Consider the following 15,771-nt stretch of genomic DNA (forward strand, 5'->3'; position numbering starts at 1 on the left):
TGGATGAATCTAGCTTTTGTTCTGTTAATATGACTGTATCGGAACTGCGAATCAGCTACAACCCAACTGCGATGTAACCGCGTTCGATTGCAGTTTGTTTGCAGTCACGTTATTGTTAATAAATTATAATTATTACCTTATAGTTGTTGCTCGCTGCAGTCATCTGGTTCTTGTAGTAATCATTCTTTCCGGGCAGGAAGGCCACTTTCTGTCCACCGGGGCCGAATCTGAAAATAAATAAGGAGAGCTGTAACCAAAGAATAAAGAATAATACTACGTATAGAACGGTAATGCTCCTGTGGCGGACCCAACTAGGTGGCCAACTAGTTGGGTCCGCCACATCACTCCCCCCCTTAGTTATGGCTACTTATACGTGCTTGTACGGGGTGTAAGTGACATCGTAACAAATACTGAGGGGGATGATTCAGCTCATTATTCTGAGTTAATATCAAGTGGAATTTTTCATCAAACAAACACCCTGTACGAGTATTTATAAAAATTATAAGCGTCCAATATCATTTGGATATAAATACATAAAAACTTTTCCAGAGGGTTCTTTCTATATTCTATATATAGATTTTTGGTTGCCTTTTCCTACATTCCTGAATTTTAGGAGTTAATATTTTATTAGCTGTTTTCGTTATTAATTAATTTAATTACACGAGCGTTTGGATAAAATTCCAAATCATTTAAAATATCGGAATTAATTAAAACGAGTGGAATTTTACTCTGTTTTTCATGCCAAGGGCATCATTAAGGATTTCAATAACTAAATGTTGATAATTCAGTGTGATATTTACCTAAACTTGACGATATTATATAATATAGCGTTGATATATATATATATATATATATATATATATATATATATATATATATATAGATGTATAAATGACAATTATATATGTGTAAATATATGTGTCAATTGTATATGTGTGTCGTAGATTTTACCTGAATAAACTTTTTTATTATTATTATTTTTATTATTAATTTTTTTATCGCTTAGCTGCTATCGTATATAGCTGTTCCCATTGGATAGATTTGATAGCAGTCACGGTTTAGTCGTAATTATTTTTTATCGTATTACGACTAACAGCCTCCGTGGTCTAGTGATTAGAGCGTTAGGCTCACGATCTGGAGGTCCGAGTTCGATTCCGGATGGAACAAATCACAAAAATCACTTTGTGATCCCTTGTTTGGTTAGGACATTACAGGCTGATCACCTGTTGTCCGAAAGTAAGATGATCCATGCTTCGGAAGGCACGTTAAGCCGTTGGTCTAAGTTACTACTTACTGATGTATATAAGTAGTCGTTACATGAGTCATGTCAGGGGCCTATGGCGGCTCAAAAATAACTCTGACACCAGGGTTGAGGGGGTTGGTTATCCACCTCCCAACCCACACGATAGAAGAAGAAGAGTGAAAAACAAAATTACCTCGACATGTCCACGTTAGAAAGGTCGTTGACTTCGTTCGGGTCGGCGTAGTAGCCATCTTGGGGATAGGCGTAGGCCCCATTGGGGTTGGTTTCGTAGCCCATGAAGTCTTTATTGTCATTGCTGTAGCCTCCTTGGTCGTCTACCGTCGCTGGTGGGTAGCTGGCTTGACTCGATGATGCTGACAGCTGAGATATGCCTGGAAAATTAAAAAAAGCAAAGTTCTTTATTCGAATTAAATTGGAATTTGAATTTGAAGATGATATTGAAGTAATTGTTTTGTTATTTTAGCTGGGGGCACTGTTAGGTCGAAGGTTCACATTCGGCATCAGTCTAAGACATTTTCGAATTTGTTTGGTAATGAATATTTGGATTTTAAATTATGAGCGCAATAGTCAGGGAGGTTATAACGGCCACATCGAAGCAATCCATTTAAAAAAGCAATATTCCTATTTGACATTTATTTGCAAGGCTTACTTTTATATGAGCAAATATCAAATTTCAATATTGCTTTTTTATATGAATTGCTTCAATGTGGCCTTTTTAACCCCCCAGGTCTCGCTCAGGGATGATAATCCCGCCGGTAGACAAAAATCAAACAATGACTTCATCTCTCAAGCGGGTTGTGAGATCTAAAACCGACCCAGTCAACCTTGGTGTCAGGGTTACAATTGAAGTCCCGGCTAGTTTACAATAAGATTCCCATTGACATTCAGAATTTGCCTTTCAACTGCTTTAAGACAGTAGTTAAACAAAAACTTTACAAAAAAAGGTTATTATAAAGTTAGTGATTATTTAGAAGATATGAATGCATGCGATTAACTGTCTGAGAACTGATATTAGGCAGCTAAATTACTCAATTGTATACCAATATTTTATGTTTATTTTTTTTAAAGAACGTCTAGGGCCCGGTGCCGAGGATTTTCTTGCAGCTTCTTTTCCCCGGCTATACAGGTTGTGAGAAGCTGCAGTAGTTTTAGGCGGATGAGACGTTCGTTATGTAAAATTGACGATTCAAAGTGTAACTATGTTACGTATTGAATAAAGATATTTTTGAATTTGAATTTGAGTATTCTAAATAAGTATGTTGTCTTTACATGAGCCATGTCAGGGGGCATTGCCAGTTTTATATAGCAGTGATGAACATTAGCACTGAAGATCATCGCAGTTTTGTTTATTGCCTTTAGGTATCCTCCACCAGGGTTGATAAAAAAATTATAAAAAAAAATATTTTATTATTATGTATGTCATTATTATATCTCGGGCCTATGGAGTCCTGGACTTTCGGAAGGCGTGCGTGGGGCCGAAGCCAATTATTATATTATTATTGTTTTTATTTACTTATTATTACTACATTATTAATTTTTATTTATAAATGAATTATGAATAATGAGGTCGGAAACAGACTTCATAAAGTCATACGAGAAATGAAGGGTTGTTGAACCGTCGAAGGCTCCTGACGAACAAGTTAGTAATACCAAGTTCATCATCATCAGCCCATTAACGTCCCCACTGCTGGGGCACGGGCCTTCCCTATGGATGGATAGGGAGATCGGGCCTTAAACCATCACACGGGCCCAGTGCGGATTGATGGTTATTAACGACTGCTAATGTAGCCGGGAACGAAGCACGGAGGAGCTCGAGATGAAAACTTTTTTTTTGTTGTCACCCATCCTATGACCGGCCTTTGCGAAAGTCGCTTAACTTCAACAATCGCAACCGAGCGCGTTTACCGCTGCGCCACCGAGCTCCTCAATACCAAGTTATTACTTGGTTATTACTTTGTTAAGCTGGCGAAATAAATATAGATATATTAAAGTCACTGCCGCGGCGCGTTCTGCGTTATAAATTATTTCCTCGCTTTATATCCTCGTCCATCTTCTGAGATTTTCTTGACAAAATTTAATTTCTAGACAATTCTTAATGTTTAAAAGACGAGTTTTATTAAAAAGTAAAAATAAATGGAACTGGAACTGAAGGACGGATTGGAGACAAAGTTACGAAAGTTATAAGTTATGAAACATTGTGAAGTTAACTTTTTTATGTTCTCTCCTTTTACGAACACCGTTTTTGCTCGACTAACAGTGTCATGTCGGCTTTTTTTATTAAGTAACCCTTTTTATGAGTTGTGACATCGTGAGGAATCCCACATCCCTAAGAAATGCATCGCTTTTATAAAAAACCGGACCTTTCAAATCCTCAGGTTAGGTAAGCGGACCCTGTTAAAAACGGCAAAACGCTACGAGATGATGATGGGCTATTGTTCACTTCAATTTTTTTTTATTATTATATGCTCACCACCTATCACTTTGGTCTACCAGAAAGCTCGAAAGCAGTGTCCACATCCATAGTCTCTGTTTACCCCGGTGGGAAATAGGCGTGAGTATGAGAGTGTATATTATATAGTAGAGTGTGTATTGTAACAGTATTGTAAACTTCTTCTATCGTGTGGGTTGTGAGGTGAATTACCAACCTCATCAACCCTGGTGTCAGGGTTACTATTGAGCCGCCAAAGGCTCCTGACATGACTCATATAACGACAACGTACTTACATCAGTAAGTAATAACCGGGACCAACGGCTTAACGTGCCTTCCGAAGCACGGATCTTTTTACTTTTTGGACAATCAGGTGATCAGCCTGTAATGTCCTAATCAAACTAGGGATCACAAAGTGATTTTTGTGATTTGACCCCACCGGGATTCGAACCCGGGACCTCCGGATCGTGAGCACAACGCTCAACCACTGGACCACGGAGGCCGTTCGAAGAAGAAGAAGAAGACCCCGGTGGGAAATAGGCGTGAGTTTATAGTATGAGAGTGAATATTATATAGTAGAGTAGTGTGTATTGTAACAGTATTGTACTCGTAATTAGAACGTACCTAACACCCTCGCCTAGCAACACATTTTAGAAAAAAAAAACGAATTTTATTAGAACGTATTGTATTGTGACGTAAATCAGTAAAATAACTCTGGCATCACTGACACTTGGCAGTTTTGGGTTAACTCTGTGTGAATTATCACTACATAGAATAAAAAGTCAAGTAATTGCTGTTTAGCAATAAGGCCGCCTATTGTGCTTATGTTTTATTCGTATGTTTATGTCCTTTATATATGTTCTTGTGCAATAAAGTATTATTGATTGATTGAAAAGTCGCTTTTTCTGTCCCTATGTACCTATGTACGCTTAAATCCTTAAAACTACGCAACGGATTTTGATGCGGTATTTTTAATAGATAGTGTGATTCAAATGGAAGGTTTATATGTATAATAACATCCATTAAATAGTGGAGAAATACTGTTATTTTGGACGTTTTAATGTGATGTCGTAAATAATTCCATTTTTCCTCAGCATTGCACCCGAGCGAAGCCGATGGGGGTCGCTAGTTTTTAAATAAGTTGCTGACTCTATTAAAATCTGTTTCAAACCGGGTTAGGGGACAAATTAATTACCAAATTCCTTAGAAGGGTATGTTTCAGAAGGACGGCATAGTAAAGGCGAAAGATAATTTGAATTTAAAGATGATTGAAGCAAAACCCTGCAGGCTTTAACCTATGTACCCTTATAATGATCTTCTTCTGTCGTGTAGATTACCAACCCAATCAACCCAGGTGGTGTCTAAGTTAACATTAAGCCGTCAAAGACCTATGACGTGACTTATGTACCGACTACGTACTTACATCAGTAAGTATGTAATAACTAGGGTCAAAGGCTTAACACGTTCTCTGCATATTTGAAAATTAGATATCAACCCCTCACGTGCAATATTATTTTTCGATAAACACATTGGAATTTATGTACAGTCATGAGCAATATAATGTACCCACTTTAGGACTCTGTCGCACTAACATATTTGACATTTAGTGAGACTTACAGTTCAATTTGTCAAAAAAGTTAATGTGACATGGTACCAAAGTGTATACATATTAATGCTCGTGACCGTACATACACACTATGGCAAGATAAAATATGCCCCACATGTGGGACATGCACGTATGAGATTCACATTTATTGCCTCATATGTGGTTCATACACAGTGAACGTGTTAACGTGTCTTCCGAATATAGAGACGTTCGTAGGGAGACAACTGAAACTACCAAGTGCTGAATACATACTGCCTTTATTCATAATCACATAATCATTATAGTGGCGTTTGGTGCTACACTGCACCTTCCCTGAGGGGGAAAAGAAAACAATAATACTATTATTTGTTTTCTGTTTCACAGATTACAATACAATTGGTATGTAGGGTTATACAGTAACATAATATATCTTAAGTGACATTATTATTACAATACGAGTAAGCACGAGTACATACTTGATTCTCTTTAAGTACAGTTAGAGAGAAAACATAATTATTATAAGATATACATTGCATGTTATAATGCTGTTTTTTAATAAGTATATCGGTTATACACGTTGATTATCTATATCGATTATATAGTTTTTATATATTGGTATAGGTTTTCTATTTCACAACCATGGTACCACATAACATTATTACTATGCCTATATATACTTACCTATTAGTAGTAGAGACTTATTTATAACATAGTCCTGTTTTCTTTTCTTAACTAGCTTACATTAGATTGCATATCGCTTTGTGCGATTTTTGTGTACAATTTCAGGGTTTCCCTTTTTTAATATTTTGACATTGGGACCCATATCCTCCAAAACTAGATAGGGACCGGTATAAACACAGTCTAATTTGGTTCCTGTCTCATTTTTTAATAATACATAGTCATCATTTCTGTAAGTTACCGGCCTAGCTGTAACATCGTAAATACATTTTCGTTGTAACTTACTTGCTATTAAATTATTTCTAGCATCTTTCTGAGCAGTCTGGAGCCTGTACTTTAACTCGAGTGGGTAACTGTCGTGACTGTACAAGGGATCTACGTCACCAGTAATCAAATTACATGGTATTGTACACGACTTACCGAATACTAGCTCGTGCGGAGTGTACTTGGTCTCGCTGTGCACGGTGTTGTTATACGAGAAGCACCAGTACGGGACCCAGCTACTCCATGTGTTCGCTTTATTTTCGCACTGTATTCTCAAATACGCACCCATCGATTTATGCGTATTTTCCAACGCTCCGATTGACTCGTGGTGGTAAGCTGTTGATGTCAGGTGGTTGATCTTGAGTAACTCACATACCTGTTTCATCGTTGATGAGATAAACTCTGTACCTCGGTCCGTACCTATTTGCTGTGGAATTCCATATCGTAGCACGAAATTATTGACAAATGATTGTGCCACTGTGACTGCATCCTTAGACTGTAAGGGATAAGCTTCTACAAATTTTGAGAGTTCGCATTGCAATGTTAAGATATAAGTGTTGTTATCATCATCTTTAGGTAATGGTCCTACAACATCAAGAAAAACCTTTTCAAAAGCATAGTTTGCTGTACTTGTTATTTCCATCGGTTGTTTTGTTTTAATTGAATGTTTTTGTGTTTTACATTTGGCACACTTGGACACGAATTCGCGAATATTGCTATCCATACCTGGCCAATAGTAGAACTTTTTAATGTTGTTTGTCATTCGTCTAATGCCCGCGTGGCCACTAGTGGGCAGTAGATGAAAGTCATTAATAACTACGCGTATATCATCTTTATTGTGTAACCTCTGTACATTTCTTAAAACGCATAGTCGTGGACCGGTCCAATCTTTCCTATTCTTTATTTCCTCTGAAATTCCCGCTACAAAATCTCTATTATTTTCATTTTTTAATACGCAAATATCCCGTATTAGTAGTCTTTTACATAAAATAGACAAATCTCTCACCAATACGTCTCGCGTGATTGATGATCGAGATAGGCTATTGAAAAATATACACGACATACTTGGAACATACAAAAAATATTTTGACCTCTCTTTTATTAGTCCATCTTTTTCCAGCGTTAATATTTTCCTATTTGTTGTTAATGATAATTCCGTCATTTCTTTTGGTTTTTTAATAATGTCCACAACCTTTGGTTGATCAGGCCTCAAGTCTGGGAAATTATTAACAACCCTATTATCTGACGTTGTCTGCTTACCCTGTAGTTCACGAATACGCCTCGCTTGCGCTCGGGTTACTACATTCATAACATGCTCATTCATGGTTTTCAACTCATCTGACGTCAAGTTTATGCGTGATAAGGTATCTGCTGCGGAATTTTGTTTGCCTTTTATATACTCTATGTAAAAATTGTATTCTTCTAACTGCAATCTGAATTTTAGTAATCTGCTTGATGGATCACGCATTCCAAACAAATACACTAACGGCCTATGATCAGTTTGAATTTTGAAACGTCTTCCGTATAAATAAGGGCGGAAGTACTTCACGCTCCATACTATCGATAATAACTCCTTTTCGATAGTAGGGTAGTTTCTTTCGGCTCTATTTAAACTACGACTTGCGTAAGCTACGGGTCGCCCATCGCTGTTGGTAAGTACCGCTCCTACAGCTATACCTGAAGCATCCGTTTGTAAAATAAATTCATTGCTCTCTGAGAAGTTAGGATACTGTAATACCGGAGGATGGGTTAGTGAATGTTTAAGTTCTTGAAATGATTGCTCACAGTCATCTGTCCATCTAAACGGAACATTTTTGCAACATAATTTGTTTAAAGAAACTGCCTTTTGCGCAAAATTCGGAATGAATTTTCGGTAATAGTTGGCGAAGGCGACAAACCGCTTTACGTCATCGGTGTTTTGTGGTTGCGGATAATTTTCTAACACTCTTGATTTTTCTGGGTCAGGTAATACTCCATTCTCTGATACTACATGTCCTAGATATAGAAGTTCTTTTTTCAAAAATGTACATTTGTTAGGGTTTAGTTTCAAGTTTACTTCCCTTAGCCGTGTGAAAATGTCTAATAGATTTTTGTTGTGAATATCTAAACTTCTACCGAAACATACTAAATCGTCTTGATATACCATACATTGTTCATAGTTCAAACCGGACATAGCTACAGTGATCATTCTCGAAAAGGCACTTGGGCTGGTTTTAAGGCCCATGGGAAGCCTAGTCATTTGATACTGATTTTTACTAGTAGTAAACGCGGTATATGGTCTACTATCTTTATGCAAGTTTAGTTGATAGAAACCTTGATATAAGTCTAGATGTGAAAAGTATACTGCTCCCGATAGCGAATCCAAAATATCGGATATATTTGGCAATGGAAACTTGTCATCTTTAATACACTCATTTAACTTACGGTAGTCGATGACGATTCTCCATTTTTTAGTGCCAGTATTGTCGCTTCTTTTTGGTACTAACAATAATGGACTCGACCATGCGCTTCTACATTCCTCAATTATTCCGTCTTTTAACATGCTTTCGATCTGTCTATCTATTTCCGATTTTTGAGCTTGTGGTAAGCGATATGGTTTTACATAGACTGGAGAACTATGTGTTTTTAATTCGATTGTTTGCTGGTACAGGGGGGTGGTGGTTAACTTATCTCCGTGCAAATGAAAAATATCGGGAAACTTAGCGCAGATGTTCTCAATCGATTTTTGTTCCTCTTCATTCAGACCTTCCAAGCTTAATTGATTAAATAACGATTTAACCCTATCTGCATTGATATTTGTTTTATTAAATTGGCAAACATAGTATTCTTTTAAGTTTGACGTGATTGGATAAAAATTTTTCAAGGTAATATCACTATCCCTAGTGTTCAAAATTTTGATTGGTATCTTACCATCAATCGGTCTAGATATTGTATTCGCTATAAAGACCCCTTCACATACCTCCTGATTACCGACTACACAATCATCCGTTTGCATGTTACCCATACTTACGTAGTGAATTGACTCACTACGTGCCGGTATAGTCATACTAGAGTTTAACTGCCTATCGTAATAATTAAATATCAACTGTACGCATTTTTCATCTTCCGTTAATAAGTTTAAAGTACCTAGTTCGTAATTCAATGTCGCTCTATATTTTACTAAGAAATCTTGGCCTAAAATACCATCTGTATCACACGGCAAGTTTGAAAATACGTAGAACTTATGATGAAATATTTGGCCGCATGATTGTAATTTTAAATAAACATATCCATCTGATATTACGGTCCCGCCGATACCGTTTACTCGTAGCTTCGTTTTATGGATTGGAATTTGTAAACCTATCACGCAGTCACGTTTCATTACTGACAATGATGCACCGGTGTCAATTAGCCATTGGTAAGTTTGATATTCTAAACCAAATGATACTTTGTTTAGATTATTGGTCATGCAAATGTAATCATGCTCGAAAAAAATGATTCAGTGACGCTGTATTTGGTTGCTCTACTGTATCATGATTTGATGAAGAGTTATCATGACTCATTATGTGCATGTTACTATGTGCCGTAAATCTGCGATTGGAATTAGATCTACCTTTGTAGTTATTCCTATGAAATGACCCTTGTCGATACCCGAATCTCGGATTTGGTGAATATTGATTATATTGTCTGTTGTAAGGGCGTGCCCTGGCATTACCTCTTGTAGGACGGCCTGTATACAGTGGACGTCCACCGCGTCCGCCTCGACTGCCATACATCCTGTTGGAATCATTATGATTTCTACGGCGATTTTGGTACATACCTATAAATTCTCCTGAAGGAGTCGATGACGAAGCTTCTTCTTCCTGCGCGACTTGTATAGCATCCTTCAAATGCTGGAAGTCGCGAGCAGCCACTATAGTTCCCAGCCTACGGTTACGTAACCCATCGGCGAACCTCTTTATAGCCATCTTTTCATTAATTGGCCTTAGTATTTTGTAGCTGTCTGTATTTCCTTCCGACTGTGAAATTGTAAGATCGACAAATAAATCTGAAAGTTGCTTACCAAAATCTGCCACTGACTTGACGTCCTGCCTTGCCTGTTGCAGTCTCGCTTGAAGCGCTGTCGCAGCTTTTTTCGGCAGTAGAGTCTGACGCATATCCTTCAACAAATCACTGACAGACCCATACGAATTAGACAGATTTAATTTACCAGATTGGGACAAACGGGTTTTTAGTACGAAATTTATCAGACTAGCTTTTGATTCTGAGTCCAAAGTCGAACTATAATATCCGATAGCATCTATCAACTCTTTAGTATTGGCCTCGGTATCGTTCATCACCGGCATAAGGCTCAGTGCCACCTTTAAATCAAATTTAGCCATTGTGGATAATTCGCTGTCTGATGAACTTGCACTACTACTGGAATTACTAGAAGTAGTTTGCCCCAATAACCTTTGAACCTCTAAATGGACTGCATTAAAACGTACACATAAATTGCTTATTAACTCCTTTTCAGCATGGTCTACAGATGATAATATCTTACTCCAAGTACTTATGTAATTGTTATATCTGTCACTTAGTTGATTAAACTCTATTATCTTATTTCTTAATGCTTCACCTTTATTTTTCCGTCTCTTAGGACCTATTTTAATCAAATACTCTCTTACAATGGTTAATTGCTCAAGTAATTCTTCTATAAGTTCTGCCATCCATATACACTTGCAAAATTAATATAGATAGTGATATTAGTGATTACATTAGACTTTAATATTATAATTTCATACCTCATATAACCTCTCGAGTTGCCGCAGTTCACAGTTTTCGCGCTTAATTAACGTAGGGAAATTTGAGAACGATAACACTGGGGGAGGGACAGTCACCGCACTATTACTGCACTTACACGTACTTTATCGCTGATTAGGGGAAAGCGCAGGCCCAGATGAACTGCCAGGTGTTGCCTTCGCAGAGGGAAAGACGGACGACCATTATCTCTTCGCTTCCAATTCCAACTGGTATATTTCCGATTTCATCACAAATTGCTTCGCGTCGTACGTTGTTTAATGATCCATTTGTAAATAGTCCCTCTGTATGACTTGAAATAAATACAGATTTCACCTTAATCAAATTCTCACTGACGTGCTCAATACTGGTGTCGCAGTATAGAAGTTGGTGTCTGTAGCAGAATACTGTCATAAAGTTGCGTACTTGATACTGTATGTTTTCTGGAGTAATGATTGCTCGTGGCGCCATGGGTGTGAGAATTAGAAATCTTGAAGCTATACCTGTCTGTTCCTCATGATTTGGCCTTGAGCTCGGCGATCCATCCTTTTATTGCAGCTCACGACGGCGTAGCGTACGGCAAAGAAAGCCACCACTATGGACACGATGATCGCTAACGCCAACACATACCAGCTAGTACGTCCCAAATGTTCCGCCAGTATAGCGTGCCGCTGTTCTATCTCGTTGTGCTGCCCAATTTGCGTTATCACTTGATTTTGATTTTGTGTCCCGGACTCAGTTTTAGTTGCAGAGTTGCCCATTGTGGATTTTAATTTCACGAACCCGAATAAAAATGATTGACACGAGCACCGGTATCCCGAGTTCAAAGTGCATTCTGATCTATTTCGCACTCATGCTTATGCTAACGGCTCCCAAATATGGGATGGCAGGGTCGCCATATAGAGACGTTCGTAGGGAGACAACTGAAACTACCAAGTGCTGAATACATACTGCCTTTATTCATAATCACATAATCATTATAGTGGCGTTTGGTGCTACACTGCACGAAGCATAGATCATCTTACTTTTCGATAACCAGGTTAGCAGCCTGTTATGTCCTAAACCAAACTAGGGATCACAAAGTGATTTTTGTGATTTTAATCACCTTAATCAATAGCTTTAGTCACAAACTAAACCTGAAGAAAATAGGAAGGGTTTATAATATTTTTATTGTCTGCAGGTTCTTTAGACCTTCAAGTAGTGGCAAAAATGTGTAGAGCTCATTTGGCTTAGTTTATCTATGACATAATAATAATTTCGATCACCGAATGGTACACTTGCGCCATCTAGTGACCCCGAAACGTACATAATGAGGGTCGAAACATCTATCGTTCTAAATTCAAAAGCTCAAGTAACTATTTGTTTTATCTTATTTTATAATCCGTTTAGATATCCGAAAGTGTCTACATTTTCTTTGATGTATCCCAATTTACCCTCATTTTGGGAAAGTTTTAAACACTTCGCCTTAATTAATTAATTATGTTGTGGTGAATGATCTAAATTGTGAAACCACGAAAGAGTTATTTGATTGAAACGACAGCTTACAGAGACCAAAAAACTTTTAATTAAAAACTACTGCGCACGAATCAAGTATGAAATTTTGGTGCTGTTCCAAAGCGGTCTGTTAAGAGCCCTGGAGGCACGGCAGCCGAATTACATCGAGAGCTTTGACCAGTAGCCTACGACGTATATTGTTTGATGTTTAAGAGGTTATTATCATAATGAAAACACATTGTCACTGGAAAGGCAAAATTACATAAGCGCCAAAATATCCTAAAATAGTAGTCCATCTTATGATATTATCTATTACTATACATAGTAATTGAAAAAACAATGTAAACTTACGTTGACGTCATCTAAATTGGATAAATGGGTAAAAAGTAATGATAAAAAACGATTAAAATTCTCTAAACGGCTTTTTCTTGAAATGGTATTTTGGCGCTTACGTAATTTTACCTTTTCAGGGACGACATAATACCGGGGTTTTACCGCGTTAATCAGGGATATGTTGTAACACTGTTGCAAGTGCCATGCGAAATGGCAACGCTGTGTCGGATGACATCAGCTGGGGTAACCTTGAAAATGCTAGCTGGCTGTTTTGAGCATACCTGGTGTCTTATACCATGGTATTACTTACTTGATCGGTTTAGTTCAGCATTTATTACCTTGCTGTTAAAACTTTTAGAACATTACAAAAAAACCTTATTCCAAGGTAGTGTGTGACCTTTACACACACACTTACTCTTTCTTTTTTGGTGTAACTTATTGTAGATTTGCCACAGATGGCATAACTACTTGGCCGGACAAATTAGCTCTGGTTTCCCTTCAAAACGCATAAATCTTTCGCCTTTTACACACTTACTCACACGCATACACACACACACACACGCGCATAATTTTACACTCTTCTAAATAATATTTAATTATAATTCAACAAGTGAACTCACCTTTACCGAGGATTTTGCCGAAACTTCCCAATATGCTTGGCAGGAACATTGCGAGAAGAATACTCTTGAATACTTGCGCGCCAATTAGCAGGGGTAAGAAAAACTTCTTCAAACCGAAAGCTGTAAGTTTAAACATACAAGAAAGTTATAAGAACGTGTATTGGAAACTACAGCCACTTGAAAAGGTTATCTACTCGAGGAATTCATCAAAAAAGCAATATTGCATTTTCACATTTACGCATACAAAAGTACACCAAGTGCGCAATGTCAACATTTGGTAAATTTAGATACTCATTTTTTTAGATAAGTTGCTTCAATGTGGCCTTTTTAAACCCCGTAAAGTCGAACGACTTTTCGCGTTGTTCAATTTACATTGAGGCGCAGCTAAATATTAATTAAACATTTCCAAAAAGAAAAACACCAAACACTATCGTTTTTAGACCAATCAAGTAGATGTTATGTTTTTCGTTACGATGTCGTCAGTAACATCCTGTATATAAAGTGTCTGCTTGCGTTTGATGAAACAGGCATCTTTATCATACGCATGGAGACAACTTTGAATATATCCGGTATAACTTTATGATTTTGCAGACAGAAGCAATTTTGTACCGGGTAAAATATTAATTGGGCTCCATGTCGGGTTAAGGAAGCCCTTTAAATATTTAGTACGCTTATGCTACAGGATACTGTGGCTTTTAGCGTACTGAATTTAGAGTTCTATAACATTTTTATTACTTGTTAGAACTTGTGTTGAGGTGTCTGATTATCTGTCTACAAAAATATACTGACGGTCGCAAGTCAATTATTTATGAAAACATTATGTAAGTATGCACGTAAAAATGTATCTTTCCTTCCGAGAAACTGTGAAAGACATACTTACAATACAAGGAATAAAAATAAAATTGCTATTCAAAATTCTAGATTAAGTAAATTAAATTCATCTTTTTTGGGGTTATGTATATGACAATAAAATACCAGATAATGTTTTGAATTTGTCAGAAAATAAATTTAAAGCTCATATTTTTTCTTATTTCTATTTAACTTATTTATGAATTTCATTTTGTCACATTTTGCTATTGCGTCATAGGTTGCTTCTTCGTACAAATTCAATAGTAATTTCGGGTTTTATTTTTTTTTGTTATAAGTAACATTACATAAATTACATTTCCAAAAATATCATCAATACTTACACTACCTTTACAGGTAATTACAAAAATATAATATGCATACTCACATCTAAACCCAACGAATCTGGCGGCTTTAGGTAGGTTGATAGACAAAATATGTGTATCTATAAAAGTTTTCACTTTCTGATACAGTCTGTATTCGTAAGAATATTTCGGAAATAACGCTCTCCCTTCCTCTTTATCCTTTCTTTCTATTTCTGTCTCATCTTCTTTTTCGTTCGCTTCTTTGTCCTTCGATTTCTTTATCTCAACACCATCGAAAAGCTCGTATCGATCTTTGCTTAGAGCATCGTCTAATAAGTTATCTACTTCATCTTCTAACTGACTTTCTGTTTTGTTTAAAAGTAAATAGTTTTTAGTGAACGTCCCTATCGTCGCTATGACGTCATCTACGAAGTTTTCTTCTTCAGTCACTCTTTCATCAACTTCATTATTAATTTTATTCCTAGTTTCACAACTATGGCAGGGTTTATTTTCTACTAAAGCTAAATTTCCTACAGTTTTGGTGTCTCCTTGACTTTCCTTAATTATATTCTGGCATCTGCTTTGTGTTGTGAGGAGAAGTATGTACAGCGTGATTGAGAGGATGTGTCCTCCAGGGACCCTCTCTCTGAGCCTTTGTTTTTTTCCTCTGTCCATCTTGGTGCTTCTAACTTCATCACCGTGTGAGGAGGTGGGTCAGCGTGTCACTGGTAGACTATTGACTTGGTAATCTGAAACAAAAAAAAATACATAAGGTCATTTCTATATTCCAGTGGGGTAGCCAGGGGTACATCCATCGCAAGATGAACTATGTACCCACACCTGACCGAACTTTCTGATACATCGATGTGATAGGTGGTATTGCCGTCTATAATACTAATTTCTTGCAGCTTCTTTTCCCCGGCTAAACAGGTTGTGAGAAGCTGCAGTAGTTTTAGGCGGATGAGACGTTTGTTATGTAAAAATTGACGATTCAAAGTGTAACTATGTTATCTACTGAATACAGATATTTTTGAATTTGAATAATCATGCGAATAATGCGTTGGTGAAAACTACACTTAAGGTGAATTCCGTAATTTCGGTAATGGGGTTCGGACCGGTGCTCGCCGTTTGAGAAACAAGCAGGAGGAGGCAGGGGGGGGGGTTTATTTGTTGAATAAACATTTTCTCTCTCTCTC

At 37.2% G+C, this 15,771-nt stretch overlaps 1 protein-coding gene across 1 annotated transcript in view; it reads right to left on the bottom strand.

The window, feature by feature from the left end:
- Nucleotides 1-15,771, bottom strand: part of LOC126377090 (uncharacterized) — a 101,331-nt gene that overhangs the window by 15,830 nt on the left and 69,730 nt on the right. Inside the window, exons 2-5 of the mRNA XM_050024747.1 lie at nt 14,659-15,324; nt 13,425-13,544; nt 1,437-1,635; nt 137-227 (exon numbers count right to left, since the gene is read on the bottom strand). Of these exons, the coding sequence (XP_049880704.1) occupies nt 137-227; nt 1,437-1,635; nt 13,425-13,544; nt 14,659-15,250 (1,002 nt within the window). The 5' untranslated portion in view covers nt 15,251-15,324. The remainder of the gene's footprint in view (nt 1-136; nt 228-1,436; nt 1,636-13,424; nt 13,545-14,658; nt 15,325-15,771) is intronic.

Source organism: Pectinophora gossypiella, chromosome 22, assembly GCF_024362695.1.
Source record: "Pectinophora gossypiella chromosome 22, ilPecGoss1.1, whole genome shotgun sequence".
Lineage (NCBI taxonomy): Eukaryota > Metazoa > Arthropoda > Insecta > Lepidoptera > Gelechiidae > Pectinophora > Pectinophora gossypiella.